The sequence below is a fragment of the Telmatherina bonti genome (genome assembly GCF_933228915.1).
Source record: "Telmatherina bonti genome assembly, chromosome: 12".
Taxonomy (NCBI): domain Eukaryota; kingdom Metazoa; phylum Chordata; class Actinopteri; order Atheriniformes; family Telmatherinidae; genus Telmatherina; species Telmatherina bonti.
The window spans coordinates 37,567,085-37,584,387 of NC_136610.1; the positions used below are offsets into that span (position 1 = coordinate 37,567,085).

General features: G+C 45.8%; 2 protein-coding genes across 2 annotated transcripts in view; both read right to left on the bottom strand.

Annotated features, from left to right (window-relative positions):
- Window positions 1-134: 134 nt before the first annotated feature.
- LOC306763128 (cyclic nucleotide-gated cation channel-like) lies at window positions 135-8,739 on the bottom strand (the record flags this gene model as incomplete). Its single annotated transcript, XM_079249842.1, is given in 11 exon segments — window positions 135-320; window positions 412-789; window positions 1,920-2,018; window positions 2,119-2,397; window positions 2,474-2,961; window positions 3,071-3,177; window positions 5,199-5,309; window positions 5,398-5,583; window positions 7,306-7,416; window positions 8,661-8,700; window positions 8,703-8,739. Coding segments are annotated over 11 exon segments (2,022 nt in total).
- Window positions 8,740-11,924: 3,185 nt separating this feature from the next.
- LOC306762872 (plastin-3-like) overlaps window positions 11,925-17,303 on the bottom strand; it is a gene marked incomplete at its 5' end in the record, with an annotated part of 18,881 nt that continues 13,502 nt past the window's right edge. The window contains 7 exons of the mRNA XM_079249509.1: window positions 11,925-12,096; window positions 12,180-12,304; window positions 12,386-12,509; window positions 15,897-16,030; window positions 16,508-16,628; window positions 16,727-16,805; window positions 16,876-17,062. Of these exons, the coding sequence (XP_079105635.1) occupies window positions 11,964-12,096; window positions 12,180-12,304; window positions 12,386-12,509; window positions 15,897-16,030; window positions 16,508-16,628; window positions 16,727-16,805; window positions 16,876-17,062 (903 nt within the window). The 3' untranslated portion in view covers window positions 11,925-11,963. The remainder of the gene's footprint in view (window positions 12,097-12,179; window positions 12,305-12,385; window positions 12,510-15,896; window positions 16,031-16,507; window positions 16,629-16,726; window positions 16,806-16,875; window positions 17,063-17,303) is intronic.

Genomic DNA, 17,303 nt, shown 5'->3' on the forward strand with positions numbered 1-17,303 from the left:
TCCATCAGAAATAAAAGATGGAAATTATTGTTTTTATTTACATTTCACACACAGACGTGACTTGTCTGGAACCACAACGTGCACTATTAGAAGTCTGCCCACAGCTTCTGCTGGAGGAAGAATAAAACGGTTCTTCAGAGCCGGATGTTGATTTCACTTCGGGCTCCATCACCGCCAGGAATGCTCTCGGCACCGTCGGCGTCTGACAGGAAGCCACTTCCGGTGGCAGCAGTGGTAGTGTTGTGTTCGAGTGCTGTGATTCGCTGTTTGAGTCGAAGCTGGGAGGAGTTAAACTCGCTCTGCAGACGAGCCAGACATGTCTGATGGAAACAGTGAGGACAGTTTTAATCATTTAATGTGTGATGAAGCTCCAGAGCAGCGCTAGCAGCAGACGAGTGGACGAACACTGACCTGCAGCCGATCCAAACTAGTCTCCAGCCTCTCCACCTTCTCCTCCAGCTCTTCTCCTGCAGACACATTCATTTCCTCCAGAAGCCCCTCCTTTCGCAGGATGTCCCGCCCCCTCTGCTCCAGCTGGGCCCTGGCGTGAGGAAACTCCTGAAGCGCCTCCATCAGGTCTTGTTTGGAAAGGCAGAACAGGTCCGAGTATCCCAGACTCCGAATATTCGCCGTGCGTCTGTTCCCCATCTTGCTGCCGCTGATGTTCAGGATGCTGATCTCTCCAAAGCAACTTCCAGCCGTCAGAACTGCCAGCTGGGTGACTCCATCGTCCCCCACCACAGCCAGGCGGCCATCTTTGATTATGTACATCTCCTTACCAACATCCCCCTTACAAGAGACACCAGACAGAGTTTACAGTTTTTATTCAGGTGACGGTGAACGTAGCAGCGAGTGGTGGTCAATCTGACTCGCTGTAGACCAGTGTGTGTGGTGGACGTGTTGTTGATCGCTGGAAAATGAATCATTTTTTGTTGCTTTGGTTTTACTCAACTCAGCTTTATTTATAAAGCTTTCAACAGAATAAGAGACGGCACAAAATGCTGAACACAAAACATAACGATAAATAAAACCAGATGAAACTATTAAACATACTTAAACACAAAAACTAAAACTAAAAGACAAGATGAAACCAGTGAAAAGGACACGAGAGCGTATAAATGGGAGTGTCAAGCTGGGTCGAAGGTCAGAGAATAAATATGGGTTTAAAAAATGTAGAACGATGAGGCTTCTCTAATCTGCAGCGGTAAAAAGATGATGGATGGATGGATGGATGGATGGATGGATGGATGGACAGATGGATGGATGGACGGATGGATGGATGGATGGATGGATGGATGGATGGACGGATGGATGGATGGATGATAGATGGATGGATGGATGGATGGACGGATGGATGGATGGATGATGGATGGATGGATGATGGATGATGGATGGATGATGGATGGATGGATGGATAGATGATGGATGGATGGATGGATAGATGATGGCTGGATGGATGGATGGATGATGGATGGATGGATGGATGGATGATAGATGGATGGATGGATGGACGGATGGATGGATGGATGATAGATGGATGGATGGATGATGGATGATGGATGGATGATGGATGGATGGATGGATAGATGATGGATGGATGGATGGATAGATGATGGATGGATGGATGGATGGATGATGGATGGATGGATGGTGGAATGGATGGATGGATGGATGGATGGATGGATAGATGGATGGATGGATAGATAGATAGATGGATGGATGATGGAATGGATGGATGGATAGATGGATGGATAGATAGATGGATAGATGGATGGATGGATAGATAGATAGATGGATGGATGATGGAATGGATGGATGGATAGATGGATGGATGGATGGATGATGGAATGGATGGATGGATAGATGGATGGATGGATGGATGGATAGATGGATGGATGGATGGATGATACAACACCAACCTTTCTACAGATGTAGTCTCCGGGACTGAAAACTTGTGGTCTGAGTTTTAACACCAGTTCTACGAGGAGTCCCGCCTCACAGTCCTGGAAAATACGCACCTACAGACAACAACAAACATGGGATTGGATTTAAGTTCCTGGAAATAGGGAATGTAACTGTTCTTTTACACAAATAAGACAAATGGATGTGCAAACTGACCTTCTTCAGGGTGTCCAGGTGAACATTTATGGCGATTTCTGCTCTCAGTTTATTGGGCAGGCTCCTCAGCACTTCCTGTTCATCAATGGTCTTCTGATTGGTCCAGAGGTAGTCAAACCAGCGAATTACACGCTGTTCCAGCACCTTGCTGACATGTCTGAAGTGCATGTAGTGTTTCAGCGCATCCACACGGGTTTGAAAAGTTGCTCGTGTTGCATTCATGTTGGAGATCATGGATCCAACGTTCCCCACAATGGAGGCAAAAATCAGCACGCCGACCTGAGAAGCCATACCAATAGTTCCAGTGTTAATGAGTAAAACCACACTCGACTCAGAAAAATTCCACAGAACTCACCAAAAAGTCAAATATCAAGAAGAGATATTCCTCATCTCTCACAGGAGGAGGTGTTTCTCCGATGGTGGTCAGCGTCAGGGTTGACCAGTACAGGCAGTAAATGTAGCTTCTGGCCAGGGAGCCAAACTCAGGGTCAGATGCATTGGGATAAACCCATGAGTCAGAACCCAGTCCCAGGACTTTGGAGAAGCTGTAGTACCCGCAGGCGTTCCAGTGGATGATGACCAGGATGTAAAGGACCAGCTTACAGATGCGAAAAGTGTTGGGGTAGCCAGTTCGTGTTTCTGTTCGTTCAAAGAACTCGAAGAGACGAGGCAGCCGCAGCAGCCGGTTGAACCGCAGTAGAGGAGTGTAGCTCATCCCAACAGTCAGGTAGAGGAGGTCGGTGGGAAGGATGGAGCAGATGTCCAGTTTACACTGTAATGTTCGAAGGTAGGTTTCTCTCAGACGGCGGACGTCTTTCACCAGCAAGCCTTGATCCAAGAAACCTTCACACATAATGCTTCTGCTTAGGAAGGAGTGATGGACAAAAGGTCCACACACTGGGGTTTAATACATGAAATGAGATCCATATCGTAATATTTTCCACTAACGCACCTGTGTGGAGACGGACAGCAGTGTCCAAGATATATACTCCATCACAGAGGTAGTCCAGGACCAGCCACACCAGCACATTGCTCATCTGGAGCTCATCGAAACAAGCCCTGATTTAAAAAAGAAATCACAGTTACACGCTGTTCTAAACAAATTATTCATGATTTATCTGATCGTAAATCCCAGAAATAATCATTAACCCCCTGAAAACGCCAAGACATTGCTGCATGATTTTATCGAAACGTAAACCTGCAAGTACCCCAGTCAGTATTGGATGTGATGTTTTCAGCCTCAGCTGTCAGATTCTGAGACTAAAATGATGTAAAATGAATGTATGAATAGATAAAGCAGCATAAAGAGCAACCAGAAGTTTGTATAAATAACAAACATAGATCAGCAGTGATCAAGCCTTTTCTCATCTGCACATCATTCTCTCACGTCTGAAACACACACACACACTGTTTCCATGTTTCCACACTTCTTCCTGCTACTAGTGATGGTGATGAGGTAAGAGATAATGCCTGACGAGGTGTCCATTATCAGAAATTAAAGGACGACGCGGAGGCGTGAACCGTCCGACGCGAAGCCGTCCATTAGCTTCTGATAATGGACACATTGCAGGGCATTATCCTGCTTATGCCATGATCACTCACAAAGGAAATAATATAAGATCAATCACTAATGTTATTTTTACTGTTAAAATAATGTTTTTAACAAGAAGTAGCGGAGCGGACTATTTAATGTCTCTTGTTGTGGTGTTGCCAAGGTAACCGCCATTGGCAGCACCTGCAGCTCGTTCGGCAGCAGATAATATTGCAACAAATCACTGATGATGGTGAAATATGATAGTGTTGCGGGATGTGTGTGACTGTGTGATCCAGGGAGCTCAGTGTGTATGAATGTGAGTGAGTGTGTGCACACAGCATGCTGTCAGGTGATCGAGCCTGAAAGATAAGAGTGTTGCATGGAAGTGCCGTCCCCTCCTTTTAACAGATTCCAATGAAAATATGGTGATTTTCTGAAAATGCTTATTTCTTCACAATATGAAGGAAATTGGGGAGGACGTGCGATGGCTGGTTTCTATAACAGCAGAAGAAAAATTTGGCTGTGGAAAAATCTAAATGTAAATAGCACAGAACTTTTTAATTCTTGAAGATGGCTGTGAAATTGGCGTAACCGCTGGAGCATTAATGCAGAGAAACACGCACGGTCCGCTGCACCGCTGCAGGGTGACGCTCTATCCCTCTTTCAGAGATCTGGACCTTCATCACAAGCTAACTGATTAAATATTATTTAATACGGTTGAAACAATATGATAGATATTTTATCTGCAGCGACTGATTTCAACTAACAATCTCGGTAGGACATGAACATAATACAGTACTGAGATGGGGAGGGATCGGGAGACTTTTGTCCTTTCTCACTTCTCTACTCTGGTTATTGTTCAACCGATGGTCTAAATTAACCTGAAAAAAATAAAAGAACTTAAAATCTGGCAGATACTTTTCATTCATCACCCTTGGCCGCTGTTTGACATTGTCTTTCCAGATATTCTTTCTGCTTTCTGTTTTGTCCGTTTGTCGCTAACATTTCTGTTGCCACGGTTACCAATAGGCGTTTGAGCTGGCGCAATGATTTAGAATTATTCGGCTATTTGACGGAACTTTTTTAAACTGATGTCCATCATCACTTTTTAACGGACACCCTGCAACCAATCAGAATAGAGTATTCACTCAGAGGTTTTCAATGTGATAAATAATGATGCTCATGAAGAAGAATAAAAGGGAAATAGTGGACATCCAGAAGGTTTTGTACTTTTTTTTTTCTTGGAACGTGGATTTTAACAACAAAAAGCAAACTTTATATTTAAACATGTGGCTCCTCCTGCTTATTTCCATCTATCAATGCACTGAAGTGTGTCCAGCTTCACCCTTTTAGAGCTGCATTGATAAGACAGTGAACAATGGAGGGGTCCCAGAAAAGCAGGACGATTCAGATACACTGGTCACCTTCTATGTGTTTTGGAAACCGAACAAAGAAACAATTAAGAATGCATTTGCGCTGGCTGACCACCATTTCCTCTTATGCACAGCTAATAATGTGGATGTGTCCACCGTTAGCAGAGTCCCACCTGACAACTAGCAGCGTCGAGTTATAGAAAACTGCTGCACCCATCACAATCAGCCAGTGGTAGTAGGCATCATCAGATGGAGATAAAACCACAACCTTACACTTCCTCTTCCTGAAAGGGATTCAAAAAGATGGAGATGGGTTAGATGAGCGTCAGCTGGCTGGATGAGCGTTCATTTGGAGTGTTTTTGTTGTCTCACGAGCGCCTGGAGCGTCTGATTTCATGCTCCGTATCTGAGCCTGTGTGGCTGAACCTGCTGGGCGGGGCCTGTATATCCATGTTGGCTGGACCCTGGAAACGCTCCAGAAAGGAATCTGGTCGCTCCGTCTCCTCAGCCAGACTTTTCTGAGCCCATTCTCTCAGAGTCATCACCATACTGACTATCCTGCAGACGGACACGGACATTAACAGAGCAGCATCATTTATCTCCTGTTCAGCTGGGGTGTATATATGTAAATGAGTGTTAACCAGACGTGGAGCTGGACTTTTGGAGCACCAGATGCTGGACAGGACTTTACCAGGGGCACCTTACATACACATTCACCTCCACTGTGATAACTGTGGTCACTTTAGAGAGACATGAGAAATAAAACATCCATTCATTCATTCATTATCCTAACCGCTTAGTCCGATGAAGGGTCGTGGGGAAGCTGGAGCCTATCCCAGCAGTCTTTGGGCGAAAGGCGGGGTACATCCTGGACAGCTCGCCAGTCCATCGCAGGGCCAAATAAAACATCTTCACATTAATAATACAGATTCCAAAATGGAAATATTTCCAGGTTAAAAATTATCCATCTAAAGGGAAGTTGGCTGTTTTGGGTTCAGTATTTGGAGCTTGATTTGGTTGAACGGGGGTGGACGTCTGGTGTCTGGTGGTGGTGGTAGACTGGGTCTTTGTTGGGCTCTGTATCTACCTGATTTTGGATAAAAAGTCAGAAATATCTCTCTTTCTCTTCATTCTTGTATCCTCCGATACCACAGCAGATTGGTTGCAGGACATATTTTTCCCTTACATCATCCTGTAGGCGGGTCTTATGGACCTTTGCTGTCACCACAGCCATACCGGTGGTTCATCTTTCAAACATGGCTGTTGCTCGGGGTGCAGACAGATGCTGCATGGGCCCTTCCATCCATCATTTTCCGCCGCTTATCCGGGGTCGGGTCACGGGGGCAGCTGCCTCAGCAGGAAGCTCAGAGTCCCCCCTCCAGAGCCACATTCACCACCTCATTGGGAGGGAACCACCGGCACTCCATGGCCAGCTGAGAGATGTAATCCCTCCAGCGTGTCCTGGGTGTTCCTCTGGATCTCCTCCCAGAGGGACAGGCCAGGATCATCTCACCACAAAGGGGTCCAGGAGGCATCCCGACCAGATGTCTGATCCACCTGAGAAGATGTCTGATCCACGGGGGGGGGGGCGCTCTACTCTGATCTCCTTCCAGATGATCTTCTCAGTTCATCTCCATGACCTTTTCACTTCATCTCTAACGGAGATAAAAGCTGCATTTTCTCAGAAATGTTCTGGCTTTAGAAATAATCTAATGTTAGCACATAACTAAATTAGCAGTGCTACTTAGCGCCATGCTAACTCAAGGTTAATTCCCTAAAGCCGAAACTGGTGCAGCATCTGCGAGTTATTAAGTTATGTTACAGTTTCTCTTCAGCGGTTGCTGCACAAGCTGACCAATCAGAAGGGAGTACTCCTGCATAATTGTGCTGCAAGCAGGGGAGCACATCGGGTCTGGAAGTGGTGGTCATTAAACCATGGCGGGTCTACTTGAATCATATGGCGTTGATGCAGGAACCAATCTTTTGCAGATGCCACGCAAGTATAAATTTGGCTTTACATACGTTCGTGGTTAAACTTTGCAGCCACTTTTCAATGTCTTTATAGGACGAAAGGTCTAAATTTACTGCTCTCTACTCTGGTGATTCATGAAAGTCTGGAAAGAAGTTTCCGTCCTCATCCTCCAGTGACCTGACACCTGTGGTGTCCAATCAGATTTCAGACGTAGCCAGTGTAGCTCCCCTGTAGCTCCGACTCTGGTTGACATAATCACTTTACAGGAGTTAAAAATTTGTCCATGGCATCATTCCTGATAGTCATACCTGGACAGCGCTCCACGCCCTCGGAAGGAATTTTGGGAATTCATTTCCCTCCTGTCAATGGCTGCCATTCTCTGCAGCTCTGAAGAGGTGTCGTCACATACCGACTGTCCTCTGCACAGTCACAAAGCACAAACATTAAAACAATGCAGTAGATTAAAAACTGCAGCTTTTTCACACAATGTAAACAATGAAGTACACAAAATGAGAAACAAAGTTTGTGTCATCATTAAACCTGCATTTTGCTCTGATGGAGGCACCAAAACGACATGCTACTGGCAGATTATATGAATAGTTTGTTGTATTTACCCAACAGATGCAAGACTGAATATACCAACTACCTCCATCTTTACCTTTTAGATTCTCCAAAATGTTCACCGTCTGTAAATGCATCGCTGGTTTACACTGGACGTGTCTGGTGAAATAACCTGAACATCGTGGTTGAACTTTAAACTAAACAATGTAGAGTTTAAGATACACACAGCATCCATTTTACCGCCTGTTCATCTGCTGGTTAACACATACCCAACCAGCCAATCACATGGCAGCATTTAGTCATGAAGACGACTTGCTGAAGTTCCAACTGAGCATCTGGATCAGGAAGAAGGAGGATTTAAGGGACTTTAAACGTGGCATGTTGTCGGTCTGGTACTGAGATTTACAACCATCTCCAGTGTTTCCAGAGAAGGTCTGAAGAGGAGAAAATATCCAGATGTTGATTTTAAAGGTTAGAGGAGACTGGTCAGACTGGTTGGAGATGATGGGAAGGCAACTGGAAGTCCAGTAAGCACTGGTTCAGACCAAGATAACCAGATCATCATGTCTGAACACACAACAGGTCCAGCCTGGAAGCAGATGGTCTCCAGCAGCAGAAGACCACAGCAGGTTCCCTCCTGTCAGTAAGAACAGGAAACTGAGGCTACAATTCACACAGACTCACCAGAACTGGACAATAGAAGATGGAGAAACGTTGCTGGTCTGATGAGTCTCCAGTTCAGCTCCACATCCACATGGTAGGATCAGAATCTGCTGGAAACATCATGACAACATGGATCCATCCTGCCGTCAGGATCAACGCTGCAGGCTGCTGGGATGGTGGGGGGAGGTTTTCATGTCCCACTTTGGTCCCCTGAGTACCACCATGACCTGGTTTAACCTCCACAGCCTACCTGAGTCCTGCTGCTGACCATGTCCATCCCTTTCTGAGCACAGTGTAGCATCTTCTGATGGAAACTTCCAGCAGGATGATGCACCATGTCACAAAGCTCACATCATCTCCACCATGACGATGAGTTCACTGTCCTCCAACGGCTCCACAGTCACCAGATCTACGATGAAGTGTGTGCGTGTGTGTTTACCTGCTCAGCGTGCTGTCGGCGTGGTCGCTCTCCTCCTCCGAACGGACAACCTGTGTGAATCCTGGAATGAGGCCGTCATGCTACCTGAACACGGCGAGATTCAGACCGTTTTCAGGTTTTCTCAACAGAAAACAGGCCACAACACACACACACACACACACACACACACACACACACACACACACACACACACACACACACACACACACACACACCAGCTCAGGAAAGAAAAAGGTCGTCCAGTACGAGGTCATGCTGTATCATCGCCACAGCAACCAGACGGCATGGCAACAAGCGATGACAGCAGATCATCAGAGGGACAGACAGAAACATGATGGAGGTTAACTGACCTGCTAAACAACCTGATGATCCAGATGTCAGCCGCCGGACCGACGACGTTCCACCAGCTGCCCGTCAGACAGGACGGATGGAGATGCAGGAGACGGTTTGTCAGGATGGACAAGCACTACAAGGAGTGATCACATGACCACTTGAAAAGCATCATTTAAATTGTAAATTTCACATCTGTGTGTGTGTGTTGAGGCTCATCTGAATTCATGAGCCTTGTTTGAAGTAGAGTGTTTTCTGACAGAGAAGCACCTTCATCTACACCTGAACAGATTCACGCATCAATCTGTGTTTACAGCCGCGGCATCATGACATCCATCTGAGTGGGATCCGCTGCAGAAGGACACCGACACGCCGACACAAAGCGTCTTCCTGCATGAGACTCATCATTTCATCCATTCACATCATTTTCCTCCATCTTTTATCTGGATTATATTTTCCAGTTAAACATTTTCATGCAGAGAGAAACTTGTGTGTTTTGGGTCATTAGAGAATAAAAAATATCGGAGAAACTATTTTTTTTAAAAATGTTCCAGGTTCAGTTTTTTTTCCAACTTGATTTGTGATGAAAACTAATCGGGGTCACGGCTCATGGAGGTGTGGGGACCCGGTTGCAGGAACAGAGAGGCAGGAGGCAGACCAGATGTATTTGATTAAATACAAAAAAACTTTGAGTAAACGGCACACAGGACGGGAACATCAGGGGTGACATGAAGCACACACCGAACCAGCAGAGCGGCCAGAAACCAGGCGGTATGAGTACTGGGAAACCAAACTGGACACAGGTTTACCAATAAAGTAATGAGTCCAGGTCAGGGTGGGCAGCTCCGGTCCTCCAGGGCCGCAGTCCTACACGTATTGGGAGTTTCCCTGCTGCAACACAGCTGCAGCAAATCAGCGGGTAATTATCAGACCAGTACAGCTGGATGTTGAGCTCTGCAGCAGTCTGCTAATCAAGTCTGATGGAGTCAGCTGCGTTGCAGCAGGGAAACTCCCAACACGTGTAGGACTGCAGCCCTGGAGGACCGGAGTTGACCACACCTGGTCCAGGTGAACTTAACGGGAAGGCAGAACAGGAAACAAGATATGAAGGATCTAAACAAGGAAAACTACAAAACTACAAAATAAAAGCAGGAAAAGCGGGACTAAAAAGACAAAAACTCCACGCTTCAAAAAAGAAACTAAATTTAAATACAATTTATTTTTCATGATTTACAATTATTACTTTCATTCTTATTATTCTAAAAGTTATATTATTGTGATTGCTGCTATGTTGAATTTTTTTTCTGCAGTTACATCTCCAGCCCTTGTTTACTTCACGTTTGTGTTTAATCGTCAACGTTCATGTGGCTTCTTGTGTTTTGTTTGTTTTACCAGAATAAAAGTGGATCTAACTGGTTCCGACAGTCGATGTGCAAAAGAAGAGAACAGTAGATCTTAGTAGACCAGTGTGTTTCTAGCAGGAAACGTTAAACTGGCTAGAAAATGAAAGAGGTGCATGAATCACCTCCTCCGCAGACAGAGAAAGAAAAACACAACAGTCAGGTCATGTATGAAAAACTGCTTTTATTTACCAGAACAGATGTTATCAAACACATTTAGTGGGTTGTTCAGTAAATAAAGAACAAACAGGTAAATATCTGGAGCAAAGAGGGAAAACAGTCGCATGAAACCAGGTTTTTAACATTCAGTGCAGATCTGATCTGACTGCAGGTCTCCTGGTTTCTCCGACACATGAATCAGCAACAGCTGCAGTTTTCAGGATCATTTCCAGACAACAAGGCCAGATGATGGAGGCGCCATCAGTTTCCTGACTGAAAATCTGCAGAAAGCTGCTGCAGCTGAAACGTTTCAGACGTTTTAACCCTTTTAGATCCATTCAGCTCGTTTTCCCTTCAACTTTCCGCCATTCCGCTCATGTACGAGAGCTTTTCCCGAAACAAAAGAAAATGTTTGGAAATAAGGTTTCATTCTTCTTTCAGGCCATCGGAGCGGGAGTTTCCTCCACATTTACGCCGCTGGCAGAAAGAAAACTGTCCGAAAAACTCTACAGTCACTTTTTTTTTTTTTGCTCAAATCCTTCAGTCAACTTTATTCTTTATCAAAACACCAAATATGTAATTAGTTATGCAAATCCTTTAAATCCCTTTTAATGACAATTTGATCACGTCTGTTTAATAAGAGTTTTTTTTCCATGTTATACATTTAGAGTTTTTTTTTCTGAAAATCAGTCTTAAAAATATAAAAGATTTATTCTGTAATAGCTGCATTAATGTAAACGTTGTGGGGTTTTTCTTTTGAGGGGGGGGGGGGGGGCTTTATTTTGTCTTTTAAACATATGAGTGTCAAATTTAAATATAACAGAAAATAATGCATCAAACTTTTATGATATTTAAAAGTTAAGAAAAAGAAAATTATTTGGAAAAAAATCTCTCTTCTCCCAAACGGCATCATGTGGCCACATGATCATTTAAATGCTTATATAAATAATAAACATATTTGATGCTTTGATTCTTGTCGGACTGACAGATCTGAGCAGAAACGATGAAATAACATCCATCTGCTCTGTTTCTGCATCGGTGTGTCGGAGAAAACGTTCAGGAACCTCAAGCAGAAGAAATGTTTGCATAGATGAAGAAAATGATCCGTTTGCTCCTGTTCTCCTCTCTGGAAGATTTTTTTTTAAGGTTTTTTGTGAATAAAGATCCAGACGACTTATCTGTGGATGTGATCAAGTTTCCATTCAACTGGATTAATCATCGTACTGGGAAGTGAACTGGGAGGGCGAGAGCGCCGAGGAAAGCTGCTGGAAAAACAAGAAACAAAGATGGAGGTGGGGGTTGTGGCACTTTACTGCCTGTACTGGCTACAGCGCCGCCATGGTTGCAGTCTTCACACCTGGGCAGGTGAAGACGGTCAGTCACGTGTGTGTGCACATGTGCACGTGTTGCTCCTCTAAGCCCTCTTCATCCCCCTCCCCATCAGGCAGGCGAAGATGGTCATCACCATCTTGGGGTTGATTTCTACCAGGTCCTCCGGCAGGGCGTACACTTTCGCTCCGATCTTCCTCGCCATGGAGACGGCATACCTGGGGGAAGTGGTCGCAGTTATGTCACCATGGCAACGGAACACATCACAAGCTCTACGTTTCATCACACGACTCAAACTTACTTAGCGTTGTTGAGCTTGTCTTCGTCGGACAGACCGTCTCTGGTCACCAGGTCGTAGTTCACGCTCTGAGGCTGAATGGCATCGATCAGGTCCAGGACCGGGATGCTGGTGCCGATAGATTTATCCTAACCAGAGCCGCCACACACACACACACACATTACCTCTGATGACGTAATCAGCCGAAACGTGCACACTGTGGGACTTACCTTAAAGCTTTTGATGGTCGAAGTCTTTCCAGCCTGAGTTAATGTTTTGTTGACCCACGAAACTATCAGCTCATCTCCAGCAACTTCTCCGTGTCTGAGGTCCTCCAGCACATTTAGCGTGTACCTGCGTAATGTTGGCATGATGGGAAATGGGAATCCATGTCACTGTCCTCCAGGTGAACTTCCACAGAGACGACCACATCCTGGCTCTTTGGCTTTAAATGCCACAATTCAATTCAACTTTATTTATATAGCGTCAAATCACGGCAATGCCATCTCAAGACGCTTTACAGACAGAGGGGAAAACATAATGAAGGCCAATTCATAACAGCCTATATAAGGAAACCAACAGATTGAGTTGAGTCCAACTCAATCTCCCATCCTGAGCAAGCACACTGGCAACAGTGGGAAGGAAAAAACTCCCTTTTAACAGGAAGGAAACCTCCGGCAGAACCCGGCTCAGGACAGGCAGCCATCTGCCTCTGCTGTGTGGGGGGAAGAGGACAGAAAGACAACAGACAACAGGAACTGCTACTCCCGGCCAGGGAGACCTGCTGAGACAGGAGACATACATGTTAATGATGCTACACTGTTATGGGGGGGGGGGGGGGGGGGGGGGGGGGGTAAAAGAAAGAGATAAAGAGAAAAAGAAAGAAGCTCAGTGTATCAGGAAATGTCCCTCAGCAGTCTAAACCTATAGCAGCATAACTAAGGGATGCTAACCATCCCTAGCTATAGCACTTATCAAAAAGATAAGTCTTCAGCCTAGTCTTAAAGGTGGGGAGGGTGTCTGCTTCCCTAACACTAACTGGGAGCTTATTCCATAAGAGAGGGGCCTGATAACCAAAGGCTCTGCCTCCTGCTCGGCTCTTTGAGACTCTAGGAACCACAAGTAAGCCTGCAGTCTGTGAACGAAGTACTCTGCTTGGTATATAAGGAACTATGAGGTCTTTGATATATAGTGGTGCCTGGTTGTGGAGGGCTTTATATGTAAGGAGAAGTATTTTAAATTCTATTCTAGATTCAACAGGCAGCCAATGAAGAGAGGCTAAAACTGGAGAAATATGATCTCTCCTGCTGGTTCTGGTCAGGACTCTGGCTGCAGAATTCTGCTGAAGGCTTTTCAGGGCATATTTAGGACAGCCCAGTAATAGAGAGTTACAGTAATCTAGTCTGGAAGTAACAAAAGCATGAACCAGTTTTTCTGCATCACTCCGAGACAGAATGTCCCTAATTTTGGCTATATTACGTAAATGAAAGAAGGCTGTTTTAGTAACCTGCTTAATATGTGGGCCAAAGGACAGTGGACAACCCAGACTGTCTACAGTAATCTAGTCCACCTTCCCCTCCTGCTGATTCTGGACGTTTCTTTCTGTCGCTTCACCTGAAAGATGCTGAAAGGCCTGCGGTTGCTGAGACCTGCTGCTAATGAACAGAAACATCTCCCAGTGCTGGTCTCTACAGCGGCCCACAGAGCTTTTCTCCACAGTTCAACATCTCCATTAAAACATCGTTTCTGCCTCACGTCTGAAATGAAACCCACAATGAAGTAAATGAAGTAGATCTTCACCACTACAAGGGCTGTGTGTGGAATCCTGGTCTGTACCGAAAGCAGAGACGTGAGAGATAACTGCAGACGTCTTACTGCGTCAGAGTAAACCACCTGGAACGCAGTGGAACATGTCTTCATCTCCTCCTGAAGGAAAACCTCATGACTGCCAGGAGACGATACCAGCTCTGTCCCTCTGGGATCGAGTAAAGTAATCCTAGTAGGAGTAAAGTAATCCTGGGATTAAGTAAAGTAATCCTCGTAGGAGTAAAGTAATCCTAGTAGGAGTAAAGTAATATCTGATGAACTGTTCTACAGAAGGTAAAAAGTGAAGCTGAGCAGGTTTCCAGGTGTTACCACGTAAACATCTCAGTAGTCATGCTTCCATGACACCTAGAACTGTGCAAACACTAAATATCGCTAAATAGTTTTTTTGCTCTCTAAGGTGGTTTTTCAGATGTTTTGATACAGAAACATCTCGCAAATGTGAAATGGAAACACTTTTTTTGCATTTACGTGATGTAGGGCGGGGTCATGTGACCAGTTCATTTCCTGTAAAGATGACACGGTGAGGAACAAACAGCAAATTTCAGTTTTAAAAAAGAAAATGAGGGAGAAAAGCTTCGGAAATCCGTAGCAAATTCTCCCCAGCAACTAGAAAACCCCAAAATAACTTTTGTACAGTTTTTGTAAAATCCTGCGAAAGTAACAACACTTGAGGCTAATGTGCTAAACACTGTTCAGTGGAAACAACCGCAAATCACAACTGTTTGTCAGAAATTAGAGAATCACTATAAAAACCCCCTTCATCTCCATGGAAACTAGCAGGATCTTCATCTCCATGGAAACTAACAGGATCTTCATCTCCATGGAAACTAGCAGGATCTTCATTGTTCATTTCAAAACAACAGCAGAATCACAGGAGACACGCAGCAGAGTTTTTTTTTTTTTACAGCTGGAATCAAACTTTTCACCACTAAGCAGTGAAAGAACGACATGTTCCCTGTTTAGCATCGCTGCTATGCCACATGTTAGCATTGCTGCTATGCCACATGTTAGCATTGCTGCTATGCCACATGTTAGCATTGCTGCTATGCTACATGTTAGCATTGCTGCTATGCCACATGTTAGCATTGCTGCTATGCCACATGTTAGCATTGCTGCTATGCTACATGTTAGCATTGCTGCTATGCCACATGTTGGCGTCGCTGCTATGCCACATGTTGGCGTCGCTGCTATGCCACATGTTGGCGTCGCTGCTTTGCCACATGTTGGCGTCGCTGCTATGCCACATGTTGGCGTCGCTGCTATGCCACATGTTAGCATTGCTGCTATGCCACATGTTAGCATTGCTGCTATGCTACATGTTAGCATTGCTGCTATGCCACATGTTGGCGTCGCTGCTATGCCACATGTTGGCGTCGCTGCTATGCCACATGTTGGCGTCGCTGCTATGCCACATGTTGGCGTCGCTGCTTTGCCACATGTTGGCGTCGCTGCTATGCCACATGTTGGCGTCGCTGCTTTGCCACATGTTGGCGTCGCTGCTTTGCCACATGTTGGCGTCGCTGCTATGCCACATGTTGGCGTCGCTGCTATGCCACATGTTGGCGTCGCTGCTATGCCACATGTTGGCGTCGCTGCTATGCCACATGTTGGCGTCGCTGCTATGCCACATGTTGGCGTCGCTGCTATGCCACATGTTGGCGTCGCTGCTATGCCACATGTTGGCGTCGCTGCTATGCCACATGTTGGCGTCGCTGCTATGCCACATGTTGGCGTCGCTGCTATGCCACATGTTGGCGTCGCTGCTATGCCACATGTTGGCGTCGCTGCTATGCCACATGTTGGTCTTCCTGCTGTCTGCTAACATTGTCTGGACTGAGCGGATCTCGCGCTCTACTCCAGAAGAGGTTCATCTGAGGCATCAGACAACTGGTTAGCGGTTTGCGGGTAAATCACCTCCTCATCAGCTGCCAGACCAGCGCCAGGGTCAGAGTTTCGTTTCCATCGTACAGATCCTGTCCTCCGATTCCCACCAGAGAGAAACCGGCTTTGTTCTTGCCCAGCTCCACGGCGTAGTTGCAGTTTTCAATCTGAAACAGAACACAGAAACAGTTTAACTGCATTTACTACATGAAGCTGTTGGAGAAACATAAAAATCCACCATCCATGAATCCTGTTAGGTGGATTTCCCAGACAGGGATCAGAACCAGTCCAGTTAACTGGTTTTATCCTGAATAAACCAAGGTCCCAATCAGAGCTGCTTCAGGATTAAGTTCAGGTCTAACTTTAACCTCCAGGGATGCCGGGGGGGCATGGGAAAGTTCTGCAGTGTCTTTAACACCACATTCTCTTGAATACTGAAGACGTTCTCAGATAACTATTTTTATCAAACACCACCGTTCTCATAACCATCAAAATCTACGTAGTGTGACGTCACCAGCAGGCGCAGCCTCCCGAGATGGGAAGGGTTCGCGGCGGAGTCGCCTAACTGCTGTAGGTCATGACCGTCTCTTGTCTCTCTGTCTGGGAAATCGCCTCTTTGTTTACAAAGTGGTTTCCACGGCAACCTTTTTCAAATGGCTTCCTCCGACTCCCTTAAATGGAGGAAGGTTGACTCTGTTGTTCCAGTCCACCGGCACCTTAATCTTCTCATAAAGCTGCAGAATCACCAAGGCATCCAGCAGATCCCTGTGCACGAACACACACACACAGATGGGTTTTACTCAGGCAGAGAAGTGGACGCCCGTTTGGCGGACAAGTGATGCAGCTGCAGAACATTTACCGACCCGTAGATGTGATGAACGTGTGGACTGACGCCCAGAGAGTTCATCCAGTTCCTGAAGGTCCTCTCCTCCCTCGTCTCGCCTACGAGACAAACAGAGCCGTGAATCTGGCGTAGCGGCTCGGATGGAAAAACCCTTCCAGCCAGGCTCACTTTCAAGGTTCCAGTCTTGGATCTCCGGTTTGGTGAGAGCTGGATGTTTGTTGAAGAGCGTCGCCACGAAGGCCATGTTGAGTTTGGCGTTCCCCGTCACCACGTCGGTAGCGGTTACGAACTGTCGGCAGCCCAGACGGTCGGCCTGGACCAGCATGAGCTCAGCTCTCTTCTTCAGGTCCTTCTCCTGGAGATACGAGGACAAGAAGCAAACGTTTTTAACCGGTTCAGGTTTCTCTCACGAGACTCTGACCATCATGCAGAACCGCCGCTTCCTGCTTTATGGTTCAGTTGATTAGATTATCCAGGATTTCAAGCTGCTTTTCCAACTTTGTCTATGTTTGTCTGCAGGAATATCCCAAATGTTTAAAAAACTAACGTATTGACCAGTGTGATGTAGGATCATTTAAATGGTACGTTTGTCATCG